This window comes from Corvus moneduloides, chromosome 15 (genome assembly GCF_009650955.1).
Source record: "Corvus moneduloides isolate bCorMon1 chromosome 15, bCorMon1.pri, whole genome shotgun sequence".
In the NCBI taxonomy this organism is placed as follows: Eukaryota; Metazoa; Chordata; class Aves; order Passeriformes; family Corvidae; genus Corvus; species Corvus moneduloides.
Window position 1 is genome coordinate 2791726 of NC_045490.1, and position 22531 is coordinate 2814256.

Sequence of the window (22531 nt, forward strand, 5' to 3'; positions counted from 1 at the left end):
CCAGTGTCCCCGTGTCCCAATGCGTGTCCGCGGTGGTGGCGGTGCTGGTGGCACTCCCGGTGCTGCTGGTGACATTCCCGGTGGTGCCGCTGTCTCTCCCGGTGGTACTGGTGACATTCCCCGTGTTGCTGGTGGCATTCCCAGGCGTATCGGTGGCATGCCCACCAGTGTTGGTGGCTCTCCCGGCACTTTGGGATCCGTCGTGTTAGGGCTGACAGCGAGGGGTTTAAAGGCTGTTTGTGGGGTTTGAAGGCTGTTTGTGGGGTGTCTGCATGAGGCAAATGCTTTGGTGAAGCCAAGTGACATTCCCTAAAATCTAGGGGACCGACACCTGGACCCAAACCGAGCAGGGCAAGGTAGGAATCGTTCCTTTCCCGCTGCCCCCGTGACATTGCTCATCTCCCCCGGTTTTAGGTGTGGAAAGCCGGGTGCAAGGATGGTGAAGCTGGGGAGTAATTTGAACGACAAGAACAACAAACAACCATCCAATGAAGATGGTTTTCAGACAGTTCCTTTGATCACACCTTTGGAAGTAAATCACCTGCAGTTCCCGGCTCCGGAAAAGGTAAAACAAAATCAGAATGTGCTCCTGCATGGTTGCGCACACGTACGTGCCCCTTGGTTGTCACTGGGCTCTGGTGATGGGAATTGTGGCACATTTATTCAATAAATAAAAAGGGGTTATCTTTCAAAGCGCGTTTACCTGTTCTAACATGGCAAATAAGCACGCAGCAGTCCCCCAGTGCCTTCCCTCCTCAAAAAAAGAGCTCCAAATATTCATAAATACAACTGGAGAAAAAGCTTGGTGTGTTTCTCTTGCAAGCACCGGGGAAACTGAGGAGCAGTGTGCAATGTGTTATTATCAGTAAGATTAATGGCCTGCTTTGAGAGGAGGTAATGTGATAACTCTGCCGAAATAAGCAGCTGTTTTAATTATCTCCGTTAAGCTCCGTTTTCTTCTCCGTGGCTTTGCAAAGCTGATTTGGGCACCGAGGATGCTGATTTCTCTGGGGAGAGTGGCTGAGTTCCTTGGGGGACAGCCCAGGGTCGCGTTTGGCCCCGGGCAGGGGACATTGTTCTCCCCTGCCCTCTCAACTCTCTCACACCTGAATGCAGCACTAAAACGCCCAGGAATGTGCGATTGGCTGCGGGGTGTGTTGGGATTTTTTGGCTGCAGTGTGAACTAGGAAATCTTTTGTCTACATCCCTGTGGGGATGATGCATATCAGTATAACCTGGTGAGGACATGATGAGACTGTAAAAATCCGTATTCCCCAACAGCCCTCACCAAAACAAAGCCTGTCTGCAGTGTAGTTCCCAGATACCACAGAGGTGGAGCCAGCCCACCCCAAAGTACAGACAGAATGATTAGATCTCGGAAGATAATGGAATAACAGCAAAAATTAACACTGATGATTATTGAACATATATCCTGCTTTCACCGTGGTACAAAATGAATTTTCCCTAAATGCATTAGGAGAACATGGTGATGGATGTGATAAACCTGTCTAGGTAGACAAACTGTGTTTATTTTAGGATAGAGCTGAGTCAACTGCCTTGACATCCTGGGAACCAGAGCTGTGCCAGACAAAGGAGCTGGTTCTGTTCTCCATGTGCCTCATGGCAATCAGGAGCAACTTTGCTGCATTCAGGAGAGTTAGACTTCTGTGAATTGTTGTGGATCAGAGGCTAAGCCAGCCCTTATCTGTGACTCTGATAAATAAGATTAAGCAAAATAATTTCGGCAAAGCAATATGATTTGTCATAAATGTCTGAAAACCTCGGGAAACTGTAGGTGTGTAAAAGTCGCTCTGATGCAGTACAAGGGGCTCCTTGAGATCACCCAGTGTCACATGACAATGTGGAATTTAAATGACTTGTGGATCAGGTGAGACATGGATTACCCAACAAAGATCTTTTCAAGCTAATCGAGGGCTAATGAGCGTTCTCAGGACCACCACAGTTCCACCTGCCTGTTGGTGAACAAACACTGGCGTGGATCGGTGTGGTGTGATTCGTTGCTGATTTTTCTGTTTAAACATGCCCACATCAATAATTCACGTGTTGTTAGGTTGCATTACTTTCATTAGCGTATATTACTGCCAGTGCATCTCCTGACATCCATACTTTTCTTTGCTGGAAGTGTGGGATGTATCTCCGGGCGTGCTGAGTGTGATTCAGAACTCATTAGTCAGAGCAATTGATTTCTGCAGGCTGTGGTTCATCTCCTCCATGCAGCAGGCCCGGAGTTAACGGGCTGGAAATCCCTTCACCAGGAGGAGAGGTTATTTATGATAAAAGCAAAATAATTCATGACCCGTTTCCTTTGCTTTCTGTAGAAGGGGTTCTGTTGGGGTGAGTTCACCCCGGGGTAGAGGGGCTGTTTAAAGAGCTGCTAATAAGGAGCTGAGCTTCGGGTGAAAAGCTTGGGCAGAGGTTAAGTGAGAGGGGCAAATTACAGCTTTGTACTTGAGAAAGCAAAGCTGCTGCTGAATTCAGGCAGGCTGTGCCCCTGAGGAGGAGTGGACATGGATTTCAAGTGTTTCAGGGTGTATTCTTGTTTGGATTTGCCTTGCTCTCAGGAGATTTGCTTACGAAAACGCCTAAAACTGACTTTTCCCCCCCGTTTATTCCTAAAACGTGCGAGCAGTTGATTTTTAGCCGGGGAGAATGAGATCACAAGGCAGGGTGCTTCCTGTGCCTCGTGCATGGGATGCTGCAGGAGCGAGCAGAGCCCGGCGAGCCGCGGTGTCGGGTCTGGGGGTCAGCCCCGCGGGGCTCTCCAGCCTCGGGGGTTTCCTGCCCTGCGCCCCGATCCCGCTGCCAGCAGCCACTGGGAGGCAATGCTGCGGGCCAGCTCCTGCATCGCACCCTCGGCACTCCACGGACGCATTGTCCTGGCAGCCTCCTGTAAATGAAACCTAAAAAAACCCCAACCCTGCTCAGTATTCCCCTTTCTGGGCTTCTCTTCGCTGTCAGAGAGGATCTGCATTTAGGAAACTGTGAACTTTTGACCTGGATCTAACCTTGGGGTCAAGGTAATCCAGGGTGCATCAAAACCAGGGCAGGTAGGTTTGGGTGCAGCTCAGGGTTCTGTCCTTGCTCTGTCTGGTAAAGAAGGAGTAGTAACAGTTTTGGGTAGTGATCCAAGAGTGTACAAGGTTTGTGTAGGGCAGCCCACCTGCTGCCACTACAATAATGCCGTCACCTGGTGTGTATTTGCAAGTTCTGTTCATTTACAGGGGTTTTTTTTTTCAGTTGAGTCTTAAGATACCTGCATGCAAGTTGAAGAACATCAAACCTGTTGTTTGTTGGATCCTTAAAAGCAGCCCACAAAGCCTGTGGAATCTACAGACTGAAAATTGTGGTTTAAGGACCTTAAATACCTGGTTTTTTTCTTCATTTTAAGGACATTTCTGTAGCTGAATCACTTGAGAATCATTCAAAGTGAGTCTCAGCATTAACCTATGTAGGTGTTTCACCAGAGCTTCTGTCCTCTCTTCCCAAGTGTTTTCTGTGTCTGGCTCCTCTTTTGGAGAAAGGATACAGAAACAATATAGAAATGAGGCTTTTGCTGATGTGAAGTAATCTCTGAAGTCCAGCTCTTTTCAGATAGTTCCTTGAAGAAATCATGTGGGGAGTGGGGGGTGAGAAAGGAAAACACTTAAAGATGTGCTCAAATTTACTGTCTGTCCTTTTGGGGGTGCTTTCCTAACAGCCTTGCTTTCCAAAGCACCGAGAGCTTAGCAGCTCCCTCTGACTTCCACCTTGCTGCTGCTGGGAAAATGCAGGCAGGATTTCAGGATGCTTCCATTTGGCAACTTTCTTTTCTAAAATTGCAGACCACTGGAATGTCTTTTTCCTTCTCCCACCAAAGGAGGATGTCCCCTCCTCATGCTGCTCCTCCTGCAGCATCAGCATTCTCGTCCTTCTGTCAGCACTTGTGTGTCTGCAGGGGGACAAATGTACCCGAGGCAGGAATTGTCCCCCTAAGGTGCTAAGCCTGCTGTGCATTTATATTTATTGACAACCTTCAAGCATTTCCCTTGTCCCCTATTCCCTTGCTGGAGCAGAAGGCAGAGACAGGTGCTCTTAAATCATTTTTACATGGCCTTTTTGGTGAAATCCATCCATGGAACAGCAATAATAGCCCCATCAACAGTGACAAGCCCTTGACCTGGCTTTTTATGTCTCTGAATTTCATTTCTTCTGATTCAAAAAGAAAAAAAAAACACCCAGCAGAAGTCTTTTATCTTTTAGAACCAAAGGGGGAAAGAGGAGCTCTGTTGCCTTGTTTTCCAAGGCATAGACAAACAGCTTCAGCTGTGATTGTGTCTCTGCAATGATAATGCTGAAAGATGTGCAGCTTTTCATGGACCATTCTGTTCACTGAAATTTTAAATGAGACCAACAACTGGGGACCCCTTGGTCTCTTGGCTCGCTTCAGTATAATCCAGCAGGAAATACCTCTGTTCTGGCAGTAAAATCCTAATTTTGCATAACACAAAAGTGCATGAAAGCTCTTGTCAGGCTGAAAAAAACATCCGGCATCTCTTTTGTGGTGAAGGCTGCAGAAGGCTTATCATGTGGTCCATTGTTCTTTATTTTGAATGCATCAGGAGGCTCGAGAATTAATTTCTCTAGTGGCAAATTCCTGCCACCAACCCAAGAAAGCAAAAAAATTAGATCTAACAGCTCTTTCCAAATGCTTTTCCCACCCTGTGCCCCTGGCCACATCTCTCTCTGAGTGGCTGAGGCCATGCATTTATACAGAGTTCCTGGAAATCAGGGGGGTCCCTGGTGTGCACAGCCTGTCCCTGTTGGTTTAACAGAAAATAACGTTTGGTCCTGGCCAGTTGAGCAGGAATAATTAAGAGTAGCTGGATGAGTGCTCCTGTACCTCGGGGACTGCTTGGAGCTCTGTCCTGGATACCAGTGTCAGCCTGCCCTCTGTACAGCCTGAAGGCACGAGCTGTCAGGGCAGCGTGGAGCTGCTTTTGGGGAGCTGCTGCACGTGCTGGGGCCAGAGGCAGCTTGGCATTCCCAGCCTGGGAAGCTGTGGGAGCTCCAGATGCAGCCGAGAACAGGCAGCTCCTGCTCATCCGCTGGTGAGGCTGGTGGGATGGAGCAAATGGCAAAAGGAGGGACGGGGCAGGGATAGTGATGAGGCAGGAGGAGGGAGGAAGAGGGAGGAGAAGGATGGAAAGGGAAAGAAAAGATGGATAAAATGAAGCGAATAACAAATAAAAAGGAACAGGCAGGCTGTCTTGCCTTTCCCCATCCTTCCCTTTCTCCACTTGGGATACTGTCCCTTGTCCCCACCAACACCAGTGTGAGCCTTCTTTTCATCCCCCTCCTACACTGGGCAATCGCTTTGTCCTCTGGATCCGTATTAGACCTGAACACCACCCCTGCTCATTAGGCTGTAATCAATCCTTGCAGCATCACACTCGGGCAGAGCAGCGTTTGGGGAAACCTCCTTGATGCTGTTTGCATGTTTTGGACAGCCCTGCTTGTGTCCTTGGCAGTTCCTGCTCCTGTTGGGATGTCACTCTGTGCTGGCCTTCGTCTCGAACACCAGCCCCTCCACTAGGGCTGTTCCCAGGGTGCCCACAGGGACCTGGAGCAGCTTCCAGCAGCCTCCCATCATCCAGAGAATGTAGTGCTGCTGCAGAGCTTCACTCTCAACATCCCAGGATTTGTGTAGCCTGGGCAGAAATCTCCCTCCTTAACTGCTCTGCCATCAGTGCCTGAATTAGGGGCTTTAAAGCTGCCTGGTTTTGTGAGCTCCATTACCTCTCTTAAGCCCAGCTATGTCTGCACTGCAATTCCTCGGAGCTGCATCCTGCAGAAGCAGCAGGAATGGACACAGGGAAGTGTGTTAGGGTATGGAGGCTTGGCTGAGCCTGTTCTTTTTTCTACCGTGGAAGCCCAGTGCTGAGGGGGGAAGTGATTTCAGCAAGAGGGTCAAGTGAACCCCTCATACCAGTTCCTTACTGGTCTAGAAAGGAGAACCAGGCAGGAATCTTGGCTGAAGGGAAATCAGTGGAGCTCTGCTAATTCACCCTGGCCAATTTGCCCTCCCTACAGCTGAGTGATTGATTCTTTTGTCTGCTTTGCTAAGCCCTCTCCTGGATGAACCTACTGAAATCAGTTTTTCTCACCCCACCTCCTGTGGGTTATGGGCACCTAGGGATTTGTAGGAAGACTTGGCTTAATAAATTCCAGGCTACTTTTGTTCTTGGGGCTGTGCCTTGCCCTTCTCAGCTGCTTTCAGCTCCCAGTGCAGCCTTTGCATTCTGTGCTGCCTTTCACTGGTGATGCCAGGGCTGATTACATTTGCTGTCTTTGTCCTTTTGCGATGTTCCTTATGCCTGGAATATCTTCCTGGCACTGATTCAGGAGACCACTTTTTCCTACCACCCTCTGTGAAACTCATTTCCAGCACAACACCCGTTAGATGAGCAGATATGGGGTAAAAAAATAGCAGAGTACTGACTCTGGCTTTGTCCAGGGACTATGGATTTGATCCCAGGGCATCTTTTTCTTAAAATTTTCATTTTTTAAATTTTATTTTTGCTGCTTGATATTTCAGGCATTTTATGTATTCAAATAATGACTAGAATGCCGTTACCTACATCGCAGATGCCAATTTTAGTACTAACCTTTGGGAAGTCTGCTTGCTGAGATGCGTCCATCCTGTAGATTTGGAAGCACAGCTGCCATGCCTGTCGGATGGGACATAGCCATAATCATTTGGGGAAGCTTTAAAGACCTAATTCTCTCAAAATCCGGGAATTTGCAGCATGGGCATTGCCAGGTAGTCTGAGATATGTCCACATTATCCAGTTTCTGGCAGTAGCCAGGACAGCAGTCAGGGGGAGGTACAGGAGATGCTGCATGGAGCTGCTCATGCCTGTCAATGTTTCATCCTAAGCCTGCAAGGCGAGAGACTGTTTTAAGCCCTGAAACATGATTTTCCTATCTCTTCCTATATTCTTTTAGTGCTAAGTATTTTAACTTCAGCTGCTGTTGGCAATGTGCACATCTCATTTGCTCTTTGGAGCTGGCTCTGGGTGAGGATTAGGCTGGAGAATTGTGTATGCAGGCAGGTGGTGGATTCTGGCCATTGCTTGGCTTGGAGCACACGAGAGGAGAACCTGCCCCAGTCTCAGCAGGTTTAGTCCCAGCTTTAGGTGCTGTCACCTGGTCCCTGCTGCACCCTGAGGTCCTGCTCAGCTGCCGATGCTTTGCTGGGTAACAAAAGCAAAGGAAACCATGACACTGGTGCCAGTGAGAAGTTGATATTTTCCCTTCTGTCTCTGCAAGGAATGGAGAAAGATGTGGAAAGGAAGGAAGCTGAGTCTCATTTTCATTTAAAAGTGAGCATGACTAATCCTCCTGGAAACTGGTGGGGGTGTTACAACCATTCTGTGGGACTACAAAGTCCAGCTTTGAACTTGGAAGGAACCTTTCTCCTTGGTAGCAGCAACACATTTTGTTTATCTCTTCTGTCAATCTGACAGCCACTCCGACTGAGAGACTCTTCATTATTAATAATCCCAGGAAGTAGTATTTTAAATTTTTATGGTTTGTGCTTTGCAGCACCTGAACCACAATATATTACATGCACCGTGGCAGTGGAGTGGGAATTACAGCAGGGCTGCATGTCCTTTTCCAAATGAATAATTTAAAGTTTTCACAATGCCAGTTATGTTAAATATTATTACTCATTTCTTCAGGGAAAACCATAGAGCTCGAACGCAAATATAAAGTGGCAATAAATGATGTTACATTTAGCCAGTTGGAGACAAGGCTCAGAATTCATATCAGTTCATTTTCTGAAACACTTACTTCATCCCTTTGCTGGAAAATCCTTTTCAAGGTTCCATGCTTAATGGGATATTTTTCAATTTGTCACATTTCACATCTACTCTGCTCCTTCCTCCTCACAGCAAATGCTTTTAATATAGCCCACTTGGTTAGAAGCTTGCTTTCTTTTCCCTTTCAGCAGCCCAAATCCCTGGATTTCCCAGCACTCTCCTACTGTTTACCTTCTCAAGGTTGTCGATGATGGATTTCCTGCTGGTGTAGGCAGACTCTCATCTGTTGTTTCTCACCTCAGCACACCTACAATTTTCCAAAGCATCACTACAGAGAGGGTGCATGGTCCTGCATTCATTAAAGCTGAGGAAAGATTTCTTATTGATCCCAGTCGTGGCACTAGCATTAAGCCTGGAATAATAAGAGCATTTAGGTTTAGGACTCAATAAATGTATTCACAAACAGCATCGTTAGAAACATCTTGTGTGGAGCAGGATGATGGATGTGGCTTGTGGTCCTGTTGTGGTGGGGTTTCACAATTTCCACAGGCCGTTCCCTGCAGCCTTCTCTGAGCTCTTCAGAAGCATTTGAAGGACTGGAATGAGGAACCAGAAGCTCCAAGGAAGAGAACAGAATGTCAAAACCTTTCCAGACATGAAAAGTTACTACGTCTACTGACCTGGGATGGCTGAGGGGCACAATTCTGCAGATAGCTGACATTTTCCATAGGTTGTCTGACTGCCTTCCCACCCCAGTCATCCTTTGCTAGTCCCTAACCCCAAATACTTTTATGGAGAATCTGCTGGAGCTCCAATTCTCTCTCCTTAATGAAAGTCTGAGAAAACGCCGTGCATTGTAAGAAGGGAACCAGCCGGGATCTGAACTCCTGACTCAGCCACCAAGTGGGACTCAGCACATTACTGAGATTCTTTTTTTGTCTTTTCCCCTACTCCTCCATGAGTAATATGGGATCCTGGGGTCATGCTGTGTGCAGAGTGCCCTGAACACTTGCTGGAGAATTCCCCAGGATCCCCAAGCACCGGAGGTGGAGCTGGCTGTGGGAAGGAGCCTGAAGCCAGCTCCGATGGGCCAGAGCACTTAAATGCACACTTAACTTGAAATATCCGGCTCATCCTGCTGATGTTAATAGGACTACTTGCATGTTTAAGTGCTTTGCTGAATTGGTGGTTAATTGGCTCAAATTCTAAACAAACCTGGTTAAGGAGGAAGCGGCAAGGACTGCGGTGTGGGTTCCCATAATTAGATGTGTCTTTTTGCTGGTCCACAGAAGCCCTTTTCTCTCCTCTGATATTCTCACAATCACTCTGCAAACCGCATCTTGGAAGCAACTTTCAAAGACCAGCTTTATTTTGGAAGTAAAATGAAGAAAGTCCCAGGTAATTTATTGGTGTTCCCTTTACTGCATATGCAATGAACAGCTCAGTTCCTGCAACTTTTAAGGTGTCGTATCTCTGGGAAATGGTGTGAAAACTTTAAGAACGGATCACAGGAGCAAGATAACCTGCAGGGAGATTCCCTGAGCTAAATCCATCTGGAAGTTCCCCCTTTTCCAACGTGCCAGCATCCCAGAGGAGGGAACGAGGAGATGGCATTTCCTTCATTTCAGTTTGCTTTGAATTGCAGCTTCCCCAGGACCCCAGTTTTCCCCTCCCTGTCCCTGATTTCATTCAAGAACGACAATTCCCAAGCCAGCACTGCTGCAGAACAGACAAGGAGAGGGGGATCATTCTGTTGCTGTGGGTTGTAATAAATGGCAGCAGCTGTCCCAGGAAAGCTGTCGTGGTATGAGATGGATGTTCCTTGTTTGCATGGAAACAGTGGGATCTGCGCTCGGATGGAGCTGCTCGAGGGCAGGCGCTGATAAATGAGCGCTGATCATTGCCCCGACTTCGAAGTCAGGAGGCTTTTATTACTTGACGTTCAACAGCAATTTGGGTAGAATTTCTGGAAGACTTCACTGCCAGGATTTTTTTTTCTCACTGACAAAATGGAAAAAGAAGGTGAAAAAGGAGTGATGGCAGGGAGTGGGGGAAGGCAAATCTTTCCCACCCAACTCAAATCAGAAAGCTGGAAAATGAAAACAGAAAAAGAAAAACAAAAGAAGACAAAAGCTAAAACTGCAGTAAGGTTTCTTTAGAAGATTGATTATTTTCCTAAATTTGCACTTTTAACTCTGCAAGAGTGGGATCCATGCTCGGACTGATTTATTTAGCCTGTGGGGGACTGAGCAAGAGGGAGCTCTGTTCTTCTCAACTACACCCCATGCCCTCAGCAAAATTGCATTTTGATCGTTGCTGCCATGGTGCTCCCCCACCACAGGTTTTCAGTTTTCTGTTTGACCTTTGTCTTTTGATTTCTGTGCTCTCCTTTCAAAAGGAGACTTCACTGCCTGCCCTGTCTTTCTTCTGCTGAGTAATTCCACCGGGTGTCTGACAAAGACACTTCTGGAGAGCAGGGTTTTAACTTTTGCCATACTAAAAGGCCTTTAGCAAAGGTACTTCTTCCCTCTTCTACCAAAGCTTTTTGATACCTCTGCAAATTTCTCTGCAAAACACTGCCCAGGGTGACTCTGGCTCTGTGCACACTCACTACACTGCTGGCACGATCAGCAGATTGTGTTTCAAGTACCTTCTGATCTGACTGGGGCCTGAGCCTGCTTATTTATTCCCAGATGTGATAGAATTGCTACTGGACCTGAACCTGATGCCTGGTGAAGGAAGGGTTCATTTTCAGGCTCACTCTGTATCCCTGTGGGCAGCATGATTCAAACTTTCCTGCTTATTGGTGAAATGTAACAGTTAAAAAATGACCATAACAAAATTGGTGTTGATGATGAAGAAAATTAAATTATAGCTAGAAACAAGGAAGGGTTTTAATTTGATTTTTTTCTTATATTCTGGCTTCATGGTCTTTCATTAAGACCAAGCGTTGGAGTTTGTGGAAAAGCCCTCATGTAAATTAAAAAAAATTGTCTGCAGCTAAGATGTATATCAAGCAGGAAGCATGAATTTGGGAGAATTGGATGTTGTCTGAAAACAGAAAGAGAGCAATTTCTAAACACTGGCTGGCAGGTGCTGCTGGCTGATCCCCTATAATTTACTGTACTGGGTTTACAAAAGGCCAGGGAGAAGACTGAAGGCTGGCCAGCTGCACGAGGCTGGGTGCACTTGCCTCCTTTTGAGGGAGAAAATTAGGTTTTTGCTTGTTTGAAACTCACAGCTGACCTGGGCCACTTTGTCTTGGCTGCAGAGGGAGCTTTGCTTTATTTTGCCCACAGTGTGCTGGACGGAGTGGGCAAAATGGGGTTTGGTTCAACAGTGGGTTCAGAGCAGGGTCAGGATTCACCCCAAACCTGCCCAATCAAGCTTGTCCCCGTGGGTCATTTCCCATCCTCTGCGTTGTGTCATCAGAAATCCTGAGCTCCCAAATGCTCACAGAAATGTACTCGAGTGGCTTTTTGTCCCTTCTTCTCCCCAAGTATTAATATTGCAAATGCTCCTGTAATAAACACTATTGAGAGGGATTCACTGAAGGATGTAAATATTCATCAGTATTTAATGATTTGCATTTGAATCCAGAAAATTGGCTTATGACTCCTCACTGCTTTTCTCTCCCTCTGATCATCACATGCATTAAATGCAGGAGGATTAAATACCTGGTGCTCTCTTTGGTCCAAAGCAGACTTTGCTGTCTTCATTTGGAAATAAGTCCGTGATTAGCTGGGAACTCAACCTTGTGCATCACTTAATCTGTTCCAATCCTTCACCACGGTTTTGTTTCTAACTAAGAGCTTTAGGATCACTCTTGTCACTCTCATCTGCAGCAGCCTCCACTCCTGGAGTTTTTCATTTCCACCAGGCTGCAGCTCAGAATGTGGACCCAAAAAGTGGAAGGGTCTTCTGCACTGGTGTAAACCACCTCATTTTATAAGATTAGTAGGATTAGTCAGACACAGATCTTAGAGGGAAAGCCAAGGTGATAATACAAGATAAATATTGATAATTTGGAGCCTGAATGAATGAGACACCAAATGGCCTCAATTTAAATTGGCTTCAGCAGAACTTGTTTGGACAGAGCTTTTAATTAGTGACACTCTTCTTTAGGATGGGCTGTTCTTCTGCCTGTTGAGCATGATACAAAAATTAAATGCCTAGTCCTAAACAAAAGTGGGTGTCAAACACTTTGCTGTCAGCTATTCTAAGGCTCGCTGTCCTAGTTCTGTGTATCTGCCTATTTATCTGCCTCTCTTATTCCTAAGGGGATGGGATGATGGCTTTGTGTTCATTTTTATGAACACTTTTATGTTTACGGTGCTTCTGTATGTCCAGGGGATGGTTTATATAGAAAAGCTTTGGTAACAACCCCAAAATCTGTGCTGTGGGCAGAACTCTTAAAAGTGTTGTTATTTTCCAGGTAATTGTGAAAACAAGAACAGAGTATCAGCCTGACCAGAAGAACAAAGGAAAACTCAGAGTGCCCAAAATTGCTGAATTCACAGTCAGTTTCACTGATGGGGTAACAGAAAGACTAAAGGTAAGAAATGGTTATTTTGCTGCCTTCTGATGCAAATGCCATTCATTTTAAAATAACTGAATCAAAGTGACAGGAAAGACATAACAAATTTACCACTCCACTCCTCACCAGGGTCAAAGAGAGGTTTATCTGCATGAGTGTAAAGATTTTTTTTAGGACAGGCATGAAAATACCTTCTTTGGCTTACAGCTAAAGTAGGAAATGCTTTTCTTTCCCAGGAAAATGATGAAAATATGTTCCAACCCAAATTGAAAATAAACCAAGTTTGAATCCTTTTTCTTCTCAAACATTGGTGTTTAAAAAGAATTTTAAAAATCCCAGGGAAGATGGATTGAAACATTTTGTTTAGCCATTTAAAACTCCTTTTGTCTCATAGCCAGACAACCCTTTTAATATTAAAAATACATTATTATATTACTACGGATTAAAATCCACTTCAAAATGCATAGAAAAAGAGGTTTTAGAGAAGTATCCAAGCATATCCTGTCCTGTAAGCAGTTTTGCTTCACAGGAATTGGAATTTTGTGATGGAAAAGGTTTTCTTGGGAAATTTTCAACAGGCTCTACTCAAACATGGAAAGAAACTCATGATTTATTGAGTGCCCTCGGTTCCTGTTGACTGCAGCACATTAGAATGGCTCAGTTCCTCCTAAAATTAGACTCCCAAGTATGTAGCTGCCAGTTTTCCCTCCCTTTTCACTGGGAAGACCTGGTGCTTTTTCTACACTACAGAGCATGGCAGTGATAGAAATGTGAGATCTGACTGCTCATTTTCAAAGTCAGAGGAAATATCAATGATTTGAGTAGAAAACAGAAAAAGTGGGCAGTGCTTGGTTACAGTCCTGCTCCTTCCAAAGCATACTTTACTCTTAAAGAGTTGTATAAATAAATGTGTATGGTTCTTGGGGGTTTTTTTTCAGTGGACATCAGTTTGATCTAAAATTACTTGCCTGTCATTGATGTTTACTGAATTTTTCACTGAGCTTATTGTGTGTAGTATCTGTTTACCACCAGTGGTAACTCTCCATTGTCCCACTACTAAAGGGAACAGTGAATTAACCGCAGTTAAGTCCCAGTCTTGGAAGCCACAGCAGACATGTTCCAGTGAGAGCAACACACAAATCAGAACCAGACACGATGTGCCTGAGAACCAGCAATAAATCCAGTCTCCTGGACTCATGTGTTGGCTTTAACCCGCGGGAAATGGCCTTGCTGATGTTGTAAATGGTGGTGCCTCCCTGGGTATTTAACACTGGATCCTGCAGCCCCAAAGGATGTGAAAGGCAGTGTAAAACCACTGAAAGATCTGGCTTTGTTATTTTAAAAAAGCAGTCAAGAATATCTCATCCTTACACGCTGAGTTCATGTATAGCTCATGGATAAATCCTATTTCATTTACTCCTTCTACAGAGTTTCTTGGTTTTCCCATTCTTCAAGCACCCAAGTTGCTGTCACATTCAAACCTTTCCTTTCATGCATTTTTTCCTCTCCCAGTCCTGTTTTTGGTGCAGTTTTCCGATCGCTCTCACCAGCTCCAGCTGGGAGCCCTGGCAGAGGTGGGAGCTGGGCCTCTTCCTATAGAGCCTGGCAACATCACAGTTTCATTTTTGAGCTATTTCCTTTCCCTGCATTCCAGATGATTTTCATTCTCTGCACTTCAATGTCAACTTATTCATCAGGCAGCCTCTGGTCAAATACTGGATAGGACTCTAAGCCTCTCCCTGCTTGCTTTTCATAAGGCTTCCATGTATCCCATTAATTTTGTAGTATTATTTCCTGACAAAAATGAGCTAATAGGTAATATTTATTACCTTTTGTACTTTTTTATTGCACCACATTTTTGTCCCAGTGCATATTTTTTAGTGAAGTTATTAAAAACCCTGCCCTCTGGTTATATGCTGGCCTATTATCTGGTACTGATGAAATCATTTTACATTTGTTTTTTGTAAGAGCAAATCACAGTAAATACTTAACTTTCATGATCTCAGCTTGGCTACATTTTTAAAAGCTTTAAAAATGTGATATAATTGTGTTCATCATGTTTTCTATTGCACTTTTGAGGGTGGAAAAGTCCTCCCAGCCCATCGAGTCCAACCTGTGCCCCATCCCCACCTTGTCCCCAGCCCAGAGCTCTGAGTGCCACCTCCAGCCCTTCCTTGGACACCTCCAGGGATAGGCACTCCAAACCTCCCTGGGCAGCCCCTGCCAAGGCCTGAGCACCCTTTCCATGGAGAAATTCCTCCTGCTGTCCAACCTGAGCCTGCCCTGGCACAGCTTGAGGCCATTTCCTTCCATCCTGTCCCTCTTCCCTGGGAGAAGAGGCTGAGCCCCCCTGGCTGCCCCCTCCTGTTGGGTACCAAGTAGATAGTAGGGAAAGGTTGGATATCAGGAAAGGTTCTTCCCCCAGAGGGTGCTGGGCACTGCCCAGGCTCCCCAGGGAATGGGCACGGCCCCGAGGCTGCCAGAGCTCCAGGAGCGTTTGGACAGCGCTGCCAGGGATGTCCAGGGTGGGGTTGTTGGGGGGTCTGGGCAGGACCAGGAGCTGGACTTGGATCATCCCTTCAACTGAGGAGATTCTGTGATCCTGTGATGCAGAAGAGCAGGATGTCTGGAGGAAATTTTGAGACCATGTGAACCTGCAGCCAAGTCCACAGATGCCCTTTTCCCTGCCTTTTGGGTATCTTTTATTGAACAAACTAATGAATTGTTAGACAACTTTCTCACATGAACAAGCCCAAGCCAGAATTTAAGCTTATGCTTGCATATTTTTCATCCATCCAGAATAGCCCAGATCTGAGCTCTTTAATTATCATAAAGAAGAGACTGTCCCTAGGCAATGGTTCTTCTTTCACACCAGCTCTTCCAGGAATCTGAGATAGCTCCTGCAACTTGTCACATCCCCTAATAGATGAGATTATGATTCTCTCCAGCTCAGCACACGGTGTCCTGGAAGTTTGACCAATTAGGCTGATTCTTCAGCTGGATGAGTCAGCCCATACATCCTTTATAACAACTGTTTAAATTGTTCTGTGTCGATGGCTTACAAGAAAATGATGTTCAAATAGCCTTATGGTTGAGCCATCCATACAGAAAAGAAATTTCTCTTCTCGTTTTACTCCTCCACAGAGAAGCAAAGAGAATTTTTTCTAAGCTGACAGGTGATGATTTATAGACCTTGCCTTCTCCAGACTGCTTATACCTTTGGAGTGTGTTCCTCTAGGAAGTTTTTGATCTGCAGAGATCTTGTTTTGCAGTAACTCTGTGAGCTGAGGTTTCCCAGGCTGGAGGGGAGGGGTGGCTGCTGTTTGCCTTTCATTTGCAGTGCTTTGAAGGGAGCTCCTGTTCCTGGCCTTTGCCATCCTGTGACTACACTGAGGTGCATTAGAGAGGGTCTGTAAATGTGTCTCTGATTCCTCTGTGGGGTGACAGCTCTCACCCTTTGCATCTGGGGCTTCCTGCTCCTTCTCACCAGTGATACCCCATCTTCCAGCTTTTAAAAACAATCTCTCATATGTGAGTAATCATCCTGCCCTTACTTCTATCAGTACTGAAAAGAGGTTGAGTCCTTTTTGCTTTTTAAGCAGATTCCCCATCAAATGAAGTCTTGTTACTTCCAGAGAACAGGGTTTCCAGTGACTCCTTTTCTCTTCCAACCGGTCCACATAGCACAGAAATCATCCAGAAGCATTAATTTATTAAATAGCGTCAGAAGAGGTGCTGGAGTGACCTTTCCGTGTAGGTTTACAGAGCATTGGGTGAACACCTGTAACTGCTGGTCCCTTACTGGTTTTACACAAACTGGTCTCTTTGTTACACCAGTCTGAGCCCTTTCTCACCACTGCCACAGAGCTGTTCATTATTTTCAGGGAGACAATGATTTATTGACTATTAGCTGGGTGATAGTTATCTCCCATAGTTATCTGACTTTTCTTTAAAAAGCTGGTGTTTTCAGCGTTGGAATAATTAAACTCTGTACTTGTCTTTAACAGAACAAGTTGGGAGTGGGTGTATGGGGGAGAAGTCGAGATATTTAAGATGTTTTTTGCAAGCAATTTATCTACCTGGAGAAATCATCTGCAAGTATTGATCGCTGCTTCACTGAAGAAGACTGGGAACTTCATTCTTCTGCTACAGTTTGGCAAGAGGCATTTTCAGAGTCACAGGCTGTGTCATCTCTCCCTGTTGAGTGTGCAATGACAATTATTTCTTATCATTAGATCACCCCTCTCCTCTCTCTGTCCTGAAACTGCCCTGAAACACAGATCCAGGGACCAGTGGATGTAATTATTGCCCACGCTTTCCATCAGGTCCTCAAAATGTAGTGGAACCCATTCAAATGCTTCTGTTGTTGAAATGCTCATACTGGAAAAATTATTTTCCTCTGACCTAATGTGAAAGATTTAGAACAAAGTTGCTTTGTGTCCAGCCACACCCTGCAAAACAGAGCTTGATGCAAGAATTGTTCATGATCAAACCCAAGCCAATATCTGGAACACTTGGCTCATAATTAAGAAAGATTTTGCTGGGCCAGGGCCAGGGATTCATTTCCTGTTGGTGGCAGCTTTGCTAAATGGAAGATGCTCCCCTGCTTCCCCCACTGGAAGGTGAGCCATCAAATCCCCAGGGAATTCACACTTTGCTGCACACACAGAGCCCCAAATGTGCCATTCCTGCTTCTGCTTCCCAGACTCCCTGCCCATTCCGTGGATCCTGCAAACTCCCCCGTGGGATGTTCTGCTTTCACCTGTAGGCTCTTGCTTTATGCTGACAGTTCTTCCTCTAACCTGCAAAGAAACCCCAAAAAAAGCGGCTGGGGCTTTTCAATGTGCCCATTCACAGGTAAATAAATTCAAAGTCTCCTTTAATTGTTCAGTTCCCGTGGGGCAGGAGTAACTCTTGGAGAAAGGACTTCTCTGAGTGTGAGCAGGACCGGTTTCCTTACTGTTTTTAATCCTAACAGTCCCAGCGTTACCATGGCAACTGCTGCATCCCATCGGTTACCGGGAGCTGTGGGGTGGCTGCTGAAGGATCCCATTACCCTGACTAATGGGAGTGGTGCTCAGGGCAGGAACACGGGCTGTACACAGGGATTTCTCTCACTGTTGGGAATTGCTGCTGGGGCTGAGACGTTGTTTTCGGGATCCAGGAGAGCCAGGGACAAAGCAGAGGAAAAGCAGAAGTGTGGCAGGCACAGGGGAGCAGGCACTGGCACCAGCATTGGGGCTGGTACCGTGATTTTCTTTTGAACCTTGCACTCAGAGAGGGGCTTGGAGAGGTGTCAGTATGAAGGGGTTGATTTCAGTCCCCAGGGAGTGATTTGGGGGAATATTCCCTCCCTTAGGGAGTTCTCAGCTGTCACCAAGCAATCTCCTTTCCCTGTGGGTGCAGTGGGCAAGTTCCTGCAGGGGTGTCAGGCAGCTCTCACTGCACCTAAGTGTTCTCCAGGCTGTGGTGGACTGATTGAGTCTGGAGCCAAAGCCTTCTCTTTGGAGGCTGAATATTTTCCAATGCAATGCAGAAGGTCACCGGTTCTCTTTTCCCAAAAACCACTGCCCAGCCCTGCCTGGCCTTGCTGCAAACTCACGCCTCTGTGGCTTCAGGCTCTCGCTCGTGGTGTGTATGCAAGCGAGAAATGTTGCTCCTCATCTTTCTGCCTGAGCTCAGAAATCCTTCTCCTGCTCTGGCTGTAATGGGAAGAGAAGAGGACAGGTCACATCTGTCCCGGTGGCTCTCCCAGGCTGCACGAGGCTGATTGATGGAGCCGTTTGTGATCATCAGTGACAATCAGGAGCTGTGAGGATGAACTGAGTGGGGATTTGTGGCTCAGCTGCCAGGGAACAGATCTGTCTGATCACATCCCCAGGTATGGAGCTATAAACCCTGCAAGGTTTCCCCTTCCCTACCCTTCCCCAAGGCTGGGTAGGAGTCTGGGGGTTTTGTAAGAACTCCCAGCCAATTCCTTAATTTTTTTTGTACACGTATGGGACCAAGGATGTCATGTCCATGTCTAAAACACACAAGAAAAATCTATTTTGATTTAACTGAGTGCTCTATACAACTGGCTTAGGGATCACCTAATAAAGCAAGGAAAAAAACCCCAAATATGTTTTTTTAATAGGAAATGGACCATTCCTTACAGTGCATTCTTGTTTTATGTTAGTTTTACACACACACACACACACACTCTTTTGCAAAGTCAGGAAAAGCCTCTCGACTCTTATTTTATTTTTGCCATCTGTGAGCACTAACAGAGTAATCAGCTGAAGAGATTTGTTCGGTTTTGGTTTGGTTTTTTTTTCATTTCATTGATTTTTGGAGAGAAGAAGAAAGTGAATTGTTATGCAGAAAATCTCCAAAAGTGGAAGTCACAGAGAATATTCACATGTCTAAGTATTTGTGGGGTACACCTGCTGAAACTTTATTCTCCAAACCAGGGTATATTGAAGGAAGAAAGGATTTACAGGGCAGAAACCTCAACTGACCCTTAGCTTTGGAGCAAAATGCTTGAAAATATTTCCATGAGTGACCACATGGCAATGCCCCTGGTGCTAATTGCAGGATGTAATTGTAGTTCCCATTGGGTCTGGAGGATTTCTTACACTGCACCTCTGTCTCCAACACCACTGTGCACTTACCTGTGCCACCCCACAGGAAATCTGTGTGTTGGGCAATTTTCCTGTCAGCATTTGAGGTGAAATGAAAGATTTAATGCTGGTGTGGCCACTGTAGCAAAAGAGACCAAGCAGGATGGAGGAGAAGGAAAGAATTTTCAGCTGAATGAAACCAAAGCAAAGTTTATTGCCTGTCGTGAAGTGCATTTGGAGTCTTGTAGCCAAACCACTGAATGCTAAAGAAAAATAATAATCAAGGAAGCGCAATGCTTCACTCACACATATTTTTCCATGCAATGTTTCCCTCTCTCTTTCTAAAGCAGCACAGGCTGTGATTGAATGTTAAACAGAGCTGAGCTGCCTCTTGTTGGTACTTGCAGATGTATTAAAGCCTGTTGGGTCAGATCCACAGCTAATGGAACTGGCCTCATGCCTTTGAAGGCAGCATAATCACCTCGATTATTCATTTCTGTTGTTTGCTGTTAAAAGAGTAGCTCTTGTAAGTCGTTTGCAGCAATAAAGCTTCATCTTTCTAATTCAAAATGGAAAGGCTTTTAATTCTTAAGTTACCCAGGGGACACTCTGCTCACCAAGTCCTCACTTTGTTCTCCTATGAAGCACCCACATAATAAGTTTTTAAGGAGAAATGGGTGTACTGGACCATGAATGCAGAAATATTATTTCCTACTCTTGATGGGAGACATAAATGCTGAAATACAGGTGAATTTGTTGGCATTCTTGGAGGAACAAACTTCCAAGTGACTTTTTTTCAGGCACAAGGGTGCACTGAACCAGAGGTGTTTTGATTCACGCAAGCCTGACCTTTGGAAGAAGATAATTTCACATCGGAAATGCACCTCAGCTTTTCCCTAGAGCCAGCCTGATCCTTGGCTGTGGGATGGAGGCGGCCTTTGGGTGGTTTTTTCCCAGGAAAAGCCACGATTTGGGGAATTCAGATGCTTGCAGCTTTGGGTGGCTCTCGCTGGGGTGTCTGTGAGTGGGGAGTGAGCTCTGGAGCTGGGCTTGGGGGGATGTCAGGTGTCAGGAAAAGGCACTAGCAGAGCAGGGAACACAACCTGCAATTCCCAGGTGTGTTGCCATGAGCTAATCCCTGAGTCCGTTCTTGGTCAGGGCTCCCAAAGCCTTCCCTGCACCAAATCCAACATCAGGGAAGAGTGAGAGGGGAAGATTTTGCATTCATGAGACTGTGCAACGGTTGAGTCTTGGCAGGCAAAGGGCAGGCAAGGAGACAGTTTATTGATGGCTTGATTTATCTTGTATCCCTGTTAATGCATTTAAAAAGGGCCTGTGATGAGCTGAGGCACCCAGTGCCATGTCCCACATGGAGTGACCAGAGGAAATGTCACAGCCAAGGCTCTGCCGGGGCAGTGGGGAATGGCTGCACGTCAGGAAGGCTTGGAGAGGATGTTTCTGTCTGCTGCAGTCCCACTAATTGAAAAAACACCTCAAATTAGGCATCTGCAAGGAAGCCTCTTCCAGTGCTGCTCAGCTCCTGAAATGGGCTGTCAGGTGTTCTCAGGGTGTGGGGTTGGGAAGGGAAGCTCCTTTCTGAGTCGTTCTTGAGTCACTCCACTTGTTTAATTTGGGGGCTTTGCTTCTTTTGTTTTGGAGGTAACAGACACAGAACCATTGAATGGCCTGGGCTGGGAGGGACCTGAAGGATCTCCTAGTCCCAGTGGGAAGGCTTCTGACAGTTGGAAGAGAAAGAAAATATTCTTGTAGGAGGGGGGGAACACACCTTAAAACACCTGCCTGGTGTGCCAGAATGGCCGTGTATTTCTGTGGTGGTGCTAGAAACAACATCACCCCATCTCACTACGCCAGCCTGCTTGATGAAGGAATTTTTTTATGGCATTAAATGGCAGAAAAGAGAAAGCAAATCCAGCAGAGCTTTTTATTTACCTAAATGGAAATTCACTGATGCTCATTGGTGAAGCAGCCTTATTTAAAATGGCATTTAGAACTTCCATAAGGAACGGGGGCTTGGAAACAGAGCCATGAATTTTCCATCCAAGGGGTTTGACTTGGCACAGGGAGATGTCACGCAGCCTGCAGCTGGCACCAGACACAGTTAAAAAGATCTGAGGCTATTAGGGCCTAAACAGCCACTAGAAATTATATTACATGATGGAGACTGGCTAATATAATTGAGCCAGCTAGTTATTGTGTGCATAATTTAATTATTTGACAAATTGCTTAGAAACACGGTGTGCTCCTTCCACACTCGTGCTGCTCTCACAGCTTTAGGAGGCGCAGAGCAGAGGAATTGCTGGTGGCTATCCTGGAAAAGAGATGATTCTTTTTAAGATTTGCAAACTTGGAAAGGTTCTCTGGTGTTGTCACAGTGGGCTGGGGTGTGCAGAGATGGGTAGAGCCCATGGGGACATGGCTGGGAGAGGAAATTGGCTCAGAGACAGCCACTGCTGTTTCAAGTGGATTCCTCTGAGGCTTTGGCGTACTTGGATAAATGAGCCTCTCTGGACTCTGTGAGTGTTTTGGACTTTGATTGCTGGGCTGCATGGGCTGAGAGGAACCCCTGCAATAGTGGAGCAGAGAATCCTAGAATGGTTTGGGCTGGAAGGGATCTTAAAGATCATTCAATTCCTCCTCCTCACATGGGCAGGGACACCTTCCACTATCCCAGGTCGCTCCAAGCCCCATCCAACCTGCCCTTGGACACTTCCAGGGATGTGGCAGCCACAGATTCTCTGGGTACCCTGTGCCAGGGCCTGCCCACCCTCACAGGGAAGAATTCCTTCAGTTTGAATCCATTCCCCCTTGTCCTGTTGCTCCAGGCCCTTGCCCAAAGTCTCTCTCCATCTTTTAGCTCATTTAGGCGCTGGAAGGCCACAATGGGGTCACCCCAAAGCTTCTCCTCTCCAGGCTGAACAATGCCAGCTCTCGCAGCCTTTCCTCCCAGCAGAGCTGCTCCATCCCTCGGATCATCCTGGAGCCTCCTCTGGACTCTCTCAGCAGCTCCAGCTCCTTCCTGTGCAGGGCCCCAGGGCTGGGGCAGCTCTGCAGGTGGGGTCTCACCTGAGCAGGGCAGAGGGGCACAATCCCCCCCTGCCCTGCTGCCCACGCCGGGGATCAGCCCAGGAGCAGATGTGAGAAGTTTCTGGACCCCAGGATGATCCCATCTGCATGGATGGTGTTCACTGTTCTTACGAGAACTGGGGCCAAGTTGGTTATGCATTATGGTTCTGCATTCTAAGATAAAGGACCAAAAAATGCCACCCACCCTAAAACTTCATTAAGAAACCTCACAGCACTAAGGAATATTTTCCCATAGCCCTGAAAATGTAGATACATGACTAAGGACATTTCCCTCTTACAAAGCATCTCCTAAACAATGCTTCTTAAGAATCTGGACACCATCTGGAACAAAGCTGTGCTGTAATAATGAAGAGCAAATCCTACATCTTCTTGAGCAGTACTAAGCAAATCTGAAGACCCAATTGTGTCACTTTTTTTTGCAGTTAGCCTTTCAAAATTTCGGAGGCGAAGCTGTTGAGAGAAGA

General features: G+C 46.2%; 1 protein-coding gene across 1 annotated transcript in view; it reads left to right on the top strand.

Moving 5' to 3' along the window:
• The window catches only part of NSG2 (neuronal vesicle trafficking associated 2), a 31507-nt gene that overhangs the window by 306 nt on the left and 8670 nt on the right, over positions 1-22531 (top strand). The window contains exons 2-3 of the mRNA XM_032124905.1: positions 415-565; positions 12259-12378. Of these exons, the coding sequence (XP_031980796.1) occupies positions 437-565; positions 12259-12378 (249 nt within the window). The 5' untranslated portion in view covers positions 415-436. The remainder of the gene's footprint in view (positions 1-414; positions 566-12258; positions 12379-22531) is intronic.